Genomic DNA, 8,775 nt, shown 5'->3' on the forward strand with positions numbered 1-8,775 from the left:
GCATTCTATGCACAAATTGTTTTTTTATGTGTAATTTAAACAATAGCCGACGTGTAAATAAGAGTTGGCTGCCACAACATATATTTTTGCCACATAGTAGGGAAAAAATGAGGTGGAAGATTGTGAAATTACAATATTTGAGGGGTCCAAAGTGAAATTAGGCCTAAAATAAAAATAAAATGGTGGTACAAAAGTAAAATAGTTTATTTATTCAATTCAAAGTAAGGCTTTACACATAAATATGTATTTTCCTTTTCTCTTTCTTTTTTTTTTTGGTGAATTCTTTTTTTGGTCAAGTTCACTTATTTTTTTTGCAGCCAGATAATATATTAAAAACTTTATAAGCACAGTGCCTAAAAATAAAATAGAGTTGTTACAGAACAAAGAGAAAAAGAACAACACAAGTCGTCACAAACACGCATATCCTAAAATCATCTCACTTTCATAGTTTCATTCTTTTACATTCTTTACTTGCACTTACTTTTCATCCAAACAAAGCCTTCATACCTATAATATTTCAGAAAATGACAATTGTTTTCATTAAATTTGGTTATATATACACATGGAGAGCTGATAAACAAAGAAAGATTTGATACAACCTATTTTCTACACAACTATACATCATGAGTATGTAAAACCAGTGGAGAGAGGTTGAGAAAACAGGAAGAAAAGGGTTCTAAGATGGGGAAACACATTTTACTAGCTTGTAGCATTATATATGCTTAACATACATCAAGTGTCTTTGCATCCATCTTCTGTTCTGACCTTGAAAGCGTAAGTCAAAAGTTTTGATGATTTATACTTGCAAAGCTGCGATTTCATAGGGGATATGTGCCTTCTGTTAAGATAAACTCTCGTGACCTTTTAATTTGGGACCTAGTCCCAGGTTGAAGGTATACCCTTAATTACTGGCACCAATTTCACTTTTACAAAGAGGACAAGATGCATTTATCTTTAACCATTTGTCAACACATCGAACATGAAATATGTGTGAGCAAGGTAACTCTCTAAGTTCATCATTATCTGCATATTTTGTCAAGCAAATGCAGCAAACCTGAAACAAATTTCAGAGTTAACACTTAAATCACGATAATAAATTTAAGCACCAACCTTACGAGGTACTTACATTCAGGTTCCACTTATAACATTTTATTCATTTTTCTTTTTGCTAAGTATAGATTCAAAGCAATTATTTCCGTTTTGTAATTTTAATATGATATAACTATCTATAAAACTTACAGCATCTTTTCCTGAGAGTATTCGCTCTTTTTCTGTCCCTGCAGCCAAAATCCCACATTCTTCTAAAGCTGCATTTTCATTGTTCTTCACTTTGAACTTGTAGACTGGTAGAGAATTGATTGTTTCTACTGTTGCTCCTCTATTTTGAGATAAATCATCCCGAATATCCAAAGCAGAAATTATGCAGGGTAGGCAGCAACAAATAGTTGCACAAAGTATAAATGGCATAACATATCCAATACAGCTAAAAGTAAGAAACACAATACATAACCTGCGTGCAATGAAACACAAATTATTTTGAAGACTTTAGAGAACGGAAAAATACTGGTAATGGAGAAACAGCGTGTAAGTTGTACCTGTATAATTGTGGAGCATCAGAAGAAGAGGTGTTACCTCCAAAGATCCAAACAATTCCTACTACAAACCAAACTGCAAAGAAGCAATCCAAGGCCATCTTCAAATGGTCTACTAATCCCTTAAAACTGCAATTTAGCAAAAACAAAATAATAATATTTGCTTAGTGCACTATTTGTTGTTGATCAAACATGGATAAAATTAGAATAGGTGTCAAGGTTTTGTCAAGTTGAATATGAAATTGTAATAAATTAATATAGGGCTTAGAGATTAAAATAGGCCAAAAATGCATTAGATATTTTTAGGTGATTAACCATGCTTTCTAGGAGGATCTAGAAGAATCCAATTAGACGATTCATTGGTTAGTTTGTTAGGATTAACCAATGCTATAAATAAAGGCATGAGTTAATGTAATGATTAAGCAAAATGAATGAAAGAAGTTAGTTTGTTAGCTTAGAGTAGTTTGTTAGTCTTTTTTTAGCAATATTCTCTTCCATTTATGAACAACTAAAAAGTTGTTCATAACAAAAGCGCCAATGTAAGGAATAACTTTTTAGTTGTTCATTAATTTACTCTACTTCGAGGGTAGAGAAACCTCCGAAGAAAAGATAAAACCTAAAGACTAATTTCTCTTTTCTCATTTGATTTGCTTGCTCATTACATTTCCCAATGCCTTTATTTATAACATTGGTACCATACTAGAACGTTCTAGAAAGCACGAGTCATAACCTAAAAATATCTAATGCATTTTTGGCCTATTTTAATCTCTAAGGCCTATATTCATTCATTACAGAAATTCAATTAAGTGCCCAAGAAATAAAGTAAGGCTATTCCATCTACACCGTCATCAAAGAATAAAAGAAGCTCTAATGATAGTTTCCTAGGCCTATAACTTAAAAAGTTTCCCTGCCATGGATAAAATTAGATGCAGTTTTGCACAAACTGGAATTCAACATCAATAGCCTTGCTAACTGAGGCGTTATAATTTAACTTCTGCAATAAAATGTTCAATTCTACAACATCATCAATGCAAAGAAATGTCCATGCTAAAAGGGAACAAAGAAAAAGAGAAGGGCAAAAAAGAAAAATCATACCCAGAAGTAAAGACACTGGGAATTATAGTGTTTCCTGTAGCTGATTGTATAGCATGACCATTCTCCTCATCCGAAACATGAGAAACATACACGGCGGTATGAGAATTATCTAGATGATTACTTGCAGAAGTTTCTTGAGATGGCTGAGAGGTATGTTGTTCAGTTCTTTGATTACGGTTTTGAAAACGCCAATAAAGAATAGGAAGTGTGGCAATACACCCAGATGCATAACCTACAACCCACACAAACAGTGGTGCTTGTGGATTTTCGTTTCTTGACAACAACAAAACCACAATAGATGCTATGATTTGAATCACAGTGACAACAAGCTCAACAGAAATCCACAGTCCAGAGTTCAATGGATTCGTTCTGCGACGGCCATACCCCTCACGACTTCTCAATGGAGCGGAATATGTAGAGTCTAATCTAGATGCAGAAGATGAAGCTGTTTGATGAGTGTAGTCATCTGTACCCCCAGCTGGTTGATTATTAATCACCGGTAAATGTGTTTCCGAGTGTTGATCATTATGAGATGATGTAGACAAAGTTTCATCATTCCTTGTAACATCAATTATGTGGTGATGTCCATTACTGCTTTCTGGCTGCTCCATCAGCAAAGGATGTTGTTCAGTTTGGATGTTGCTATTTGACTCCAAAGAAGTAGCATCCATCTAAATTAAGGAGCACACTAATAAGGAGGTCGAGGGTTCGTTCTCCACCCTCAACGTAATACTAACAAAAGAAAACAAAAAAAGACAATAAGGCATAGATATGTAGCAATGAACAATGTTTCTTATCTACACTTTCCTCTTACTTGATTGTTATTAACATATAAATAAGCTGTAATATGCAGAACCAAATGTACCAAAATTTTTGCAACATACTAAGATCACAGCAATAGATCGTAAATCATTCTGGATGTTATTAATATAAGGTTTTTTTTTTCCGGGGTTACCATGTCTCTGGTACGAAGTTTAGTAGTGACTAGTTTCGGTGAGGGAACTTGTGGAGCACACTATGTGTTCTCCCCTCCCAACTGAATTGTTTCCATAGACAAGGGTCATGGATCGAATCCGTGAACCCGTGACCACTGCTTAAGTCCTTTATCACTTAGACCAATTCATTGTTGGTTATTTGTTGAAGATCTTATATTTAGGACACATTTGGATTAGCTTATTTTTTCTTACGAAAAATAGCTTATGCAAATAAACAAGCTTTTATGTTAATTGATAAGTTCTTGCTAGTAAAAATTGTATCTTCATAAGCTATTATTTCATAAAATACTTTAACAAACTTATAAATAATACATAAAAGCTTATTTATTTGTATAAATTGTTTTGCATAAACTCAAAAATAAGCCAATCCAAACATGCCCTTATTCATATAACAAGAGTATACCCTAGAGCTTGAAATTCAACATAAAAACAGATACCATAATGAAAAGAACATGAACATGATATCTTAAGCTAAATCTATGCTTCAAACAACATTAAAATTCATAATAAAAACAGTGTTTCAAAATATAGCAGAAAACATCTCCAAAACCAAAATGAAATCGAACAGAAAAAAAAAAACCTTAAACAACTCAAACTTGCGACATGATAAAACGAAATTAGACACATTACAGATTTTGAGTGTGTGGAGAAGAAAGTTTGCACCTAATTCTGATTCAGCTCACTGTGCCGTTTTCTCTTCAGATTTTCCTTTTTTTGGAAACTCAGATTTTTTTCATTTTTTTACTTAACGAAAAAGATAAACACATATTTTTTTATTTATATATTTATTAAAAAAAAAGTCACCACAAAAAGTATATTTAAAAACCAATCCTTCTAAAGTTCCAAAATGTATATTTAAAAAGTCACCACAAAAAGTATATTTAAAAACAGATTTAATTATAACAAGCAAAGTTGCTCCATAAATCTGTGAAACGATGTAAATATATTTCATAAAATAAAAATGTTAAAATTTATGATGAAGAAAAATTGTGAGTTGTTACGAAGAAAAGATACATTTTATTAAAAAAAAATTAATCAAACAAACTTAATGTATTTCATCAACTAATAAATATTCAATGTTCTATACATAAAAGAATAATATCAAATATACGGAAACTAGCCCAAAAATTAACCGTCTGAGCTATGAGCAAGAGTAAATGGTCAATACATTTTATTAATTTTATTTTTACAAAAAAAAAATATAAGAAAAGATACATTGCAAGTTTTTTATTTTATAATAATGATTGATACATTTAAATCTTATAGAGACAACACTTAATAATTTAGGAACTAAAATGACAAATTAATTAAATTTATAATAAAGACGATATTTTTTTAGTGGAAAAAATTACTTCATTTCATTAATAATAAAAGATTCTTTTTATTTTTTTTGTTAAATTAAATTTAGAGTAAGAGAAATATTAGAAGAAATATAATGAAGGCTGAAGTAAATATATATGTAGTTATCCGTTAACAAACTCATTTGGTAAGACATTGCAATATGTTAAATAACACTAAATTAATCCACTTTTTGTCTCAGCATACTTACAATGTTTGGAATCACTATTGAAAGGGGAGCAAACATACCGTGGCGATAGATAGAGTCAAAGATGGACACAACCCGACAACTTGGATGTCGAACCACTAGGTCGTCATTCCAACCACCTTATCAAGTATTTTGAGGTAGGTTGTGTTTAAAAACTCAATAACATTTTCAAATGACATTTATAGTTTTAGATAGTTGTCAATGCTAATACTGCATTAATTGTTTCTAACCTCACTTTCAATCAGAGAATTGAAGGGGTTAGTAAAATCAAAGATGGACACAACCCGACAACTTGGATGTCGGACCACTAGGTCGTCACTCCAACCACTTTATCAAGTATTTTGAGGTAGGTTGTGTTTAAAAACTCAATAACATTTTCAAATGACATTTATAATTCTAGATAGTTGTCGATGCTAATACTGCATTAATTGTTTCTAACCTCACTTTCAATCAGAGAATTGAAGGGGTTAGTAAAATTAAAAATGGACACAATCCGGCAACTTGTATGTTACCAAACCTGCTCCTGGATCGAAGGAGGACTTCATTTTCTATACAGCCAGTGGTGGCCATTGAAAGATCAGTCTTTTTAGAGAAAGAGCAGCCACAATGTATTCAGCCATCCCCTACACAATTTCACAGTTAATTAAAGAAGAAAAAGAAGTGTATCGTAACTAAGCTACAATCGTGATTTTACAGGACTAAAAACAAGTAACTTACTTTAAGTATAGAGACAGTTGTTATTTTACGAGACTGAAAATTTATTTAATCTTTACTAAGCAATATTATTTTCTGATATTTTTATTTTGTAAGACTATTAATGTAACTTAATACAACTTTTGCTTAGGTTTTAATAGAGCACCATTATGGTGTCGTAGTTTATGCTATGATCGGATTTGAATGTTCTTGCATTGTGCGAACGAGCGCGCAGTATATATAATATACTAATACTAAGAGCTGGGGTATGCGGGTTAGTCCGCTCCGCATAAACCCACATATTAAACGGGGCGAATAAGCCCGTCGGCAAATATAAACGAGTTATAATATTAAGCCCGAGTCCGGTCCGCATAAGCCAACGGGATAAACGGTTAACCCGCGGACTATTACCAAAAAAAATAAAAAATCATTTTTTTCAAAAAATAAACTAAATTAATAAAATATTGATATAAATTATAATGAAAGCTTAAAAAAATATATTATTAATAATTTTATGTTATAACATATAAATTGTAAATAACAAATAAAAATAAATAAAATTTGTGATATCATTTAGTTTATCTATCTTCTCTTTGTAAGTAATGTAACTAAAATCAAATTCAACCGATTCTGATCGTCATTTTTGTAACATCCATTTTAGTGAGAAAAACTTTCTACATGTACCCAAAAAAGCATAAAAAGATTAACAGATTCAACTTGACTAAATCACATCAAGGTAACCAAATTATTCAAAACATAATAGCGGAAAATACCATCAAGAAAAATAACTATCCATTTAGACATGTATATTTTAAATACTAGCAAATGTATATACAACTAAGACAAAGTAAAAGATAGTGCAAAAAGAACAAAAAATTATAAGTATCCTGATGTTTTGTGTTGTTGTCTACTTGATTAAAATTAGAGTGTGTTGTTGCTTTTTATAATTAGGGTTTAGACTAAGTTTTTTTTTTTTTTTGTGGTTAAAAAAATTGAATTTGGACATGAACCAAGTTATTTATATATGATAAATTTTGTAATTAATTACTTACATCATCAAGAACTTGGCCTTGTTTTCCAAGTAGCTGATTCTATTGTTTTCTGCAATCATCTGATTCTCACATAAGGTACATTCATCATCTTTCCCTACCATGTTCCGACAAGCACAGTTGCCCGTATCAACTCGATTCTTGAAGTCTGAAGAAAAAAGAAAAAAACAAAGAAAAGTAACAATGTATAATTTATGTATATATTACTAAAAAAACGAAGAAAAAAGAAGAAGAAATAAACAATGTATATATTACCACCCATGGTATCTTTCCCTACCATGTTCCGACAAGCACAGTTGCCCGTATCAACCCTATTCTTGAAGTCTGAAGAAAAAAGAAAAAAACAAACAAAAGAAACAATGTATAATTTATGTATATATTACTAAAAAACGAAGAAAAAAGAAGAAGAAACAATGTATATATTACCACCTATGGTTGAAGGTTGAAGGTTGAACGTTGAAGGTTGAAGAAAGAAGAAAGGAGAAGGCAGTAGCTTGAGAGAGTGAAAACAAACTCTAACAGAAAAAACCGCTCGTATTTTCGCATTCAAATGAATGTAAAAAATAAGTACTTATTACCAATTATTTTTACATTTTGGATAGATTTGAGGGGAATCTAATATATTATAACTAATGAGTTGGTTCTTCAATATATTATATTAAATCTTTCTTTTTTTTTCTTCAAAATATCATGTCCGATACATACTCGATACCGATACTCGTCCGATAAATAAGGCCAAGTTCTTGATGATGTAAGTAATTTGTTTCTTCAAGAAACCGTTTAAGGGAAAATTTAAGGGTTTCTTGAAGAAACAAATTACTTACATCATCAAGAACTTGGCCTTGTTTTCCAAGTAGCTGATTTTATTGTTTTCTGCAATCATCCGATTCTCACAGAAGGTACATTCATCATCTTTCCCTACCATGTTCCGACAAGCACAGTTGCCCGTATCAACCCGATTCTTGAAGTCTGAAGAAAAAAGAAAAAAACAAAGAAAAGAAACAATGTATAATTTATGTATATATTACTAAAAAATCGAACAAAAAAGAAGAAGAAATAAACAATGTATATATTACCATCCATGGTATCATTCCCTACCATGTTCCGACAAGCACAGTTGCCCGTATCAACCCGATTCTTGAAGTCTGAAGAAAAAAGAAAAAAACAAACAAAAGAAACAATGTATAATTTATGTATATATTACTAAAAAAACGAAGAAAAAAGAAGAAGAAAGAAACAATGTATATATTACCACCTATGGTTGAAGGTTGAAGGTTGAACGTTGAAGGTTGAAGAGAGGAGAAGGCAGTAGCTTGAGAGAGTGAAAAGAAACTCTAACAGAAAAAACCGCTCGTATTTTCACATTCAAATGAATGTAAAAAATAAGTACTTATTACCGATTATTTTTACATTTTGGATAGATTTGAGGGGAATCTAATATATTATAACTAATGAGTTGGTTCTTCAATATATTATATTAAATCTTTCTTTTTTTTTTCTTCAAAATATCATGTCCGATACGTACTCGATACCGATACTCGTCCGATAAATAAGGCCAAGTTCTTGATAATGTAAGTAATTTGTTTCTTCAAGAAACCGTTATATGATGTTGTTGTTGTGAATGAAAATTTTCCCCTTATATGATGAGATTTGAATGATGATTATGATGACCATGTGAATGTAACAACATATAAAGGGGGAAAATTACATTCACATGTCATCATAATCATCATTCAAATCTCATCATAATCATCATAATCATTCATTCATAACAACAACAACATCATGTAAGGGTTTCTTGAAGA

General features: G+C 31.2%; 1 protein-coding gene across 6 annotated transcripts; it reads right to left on the bottom strand.

Moving 5' to 3' along the window:
* Nucleotides 1-408: 408 nt before the first annotated feature.
* On the bottom strand, nt 409-4,465 carry LOC123898405 (E3 ubiquitin-protein ligase At4g11680). 6 transcript variants are annotated; one of them, XM_045949345.1, is made up of 5 exons: nt 4,346-4,465; nt 2,688-3,419; nt 1,596-1,721; nt 1,240-1,510; nt 409-1,054 (listed from the first exon to the last, which is right to left on the bottom strand). In XM_045949345.1, exons 2-5 carry the CDS (start codon nt 3,356-3,358, stop codon nt 902-904), a joined length of 1,221 nt encoding a protein of 406 aa, XP_045805301.1. In that variant the 5' UTR covers nt 3,359-3,419; nt 4,346-4,465; the 3' UTR covers nt 409-901. The 6 variants fall into 6 exon arrangements, with proteins under 6 accessions (XP_045805301.1, XP_045805298.1, XP_045805296.1 ...); XM_045949342.1 differs by having other exon boundaries at nt 2,688-3,358; nt 4,346-4,442; XM_045949340.1 differs by having other exon boundaries at nt 4,313-4,441.
* Between the last annotated feature and the right edge of the window lie 4,310 nt (nt 4,466-8,775).

The sequence above is a fragment of the Trifolium pratense genome, linkage group LG7 (assembly GCF_020283565.1).
Source record: "Trifolium pratense cultivar HEN17-A07 linkage group LG7, ARS_RC_1.1, whole genome shotgun sequence".
NCBI lineage: Eukaryota > Viridiplantae > Streptophyta > Magnoliopsida > Fabales > Fabaceae > Trifolium > Trifolium pratense.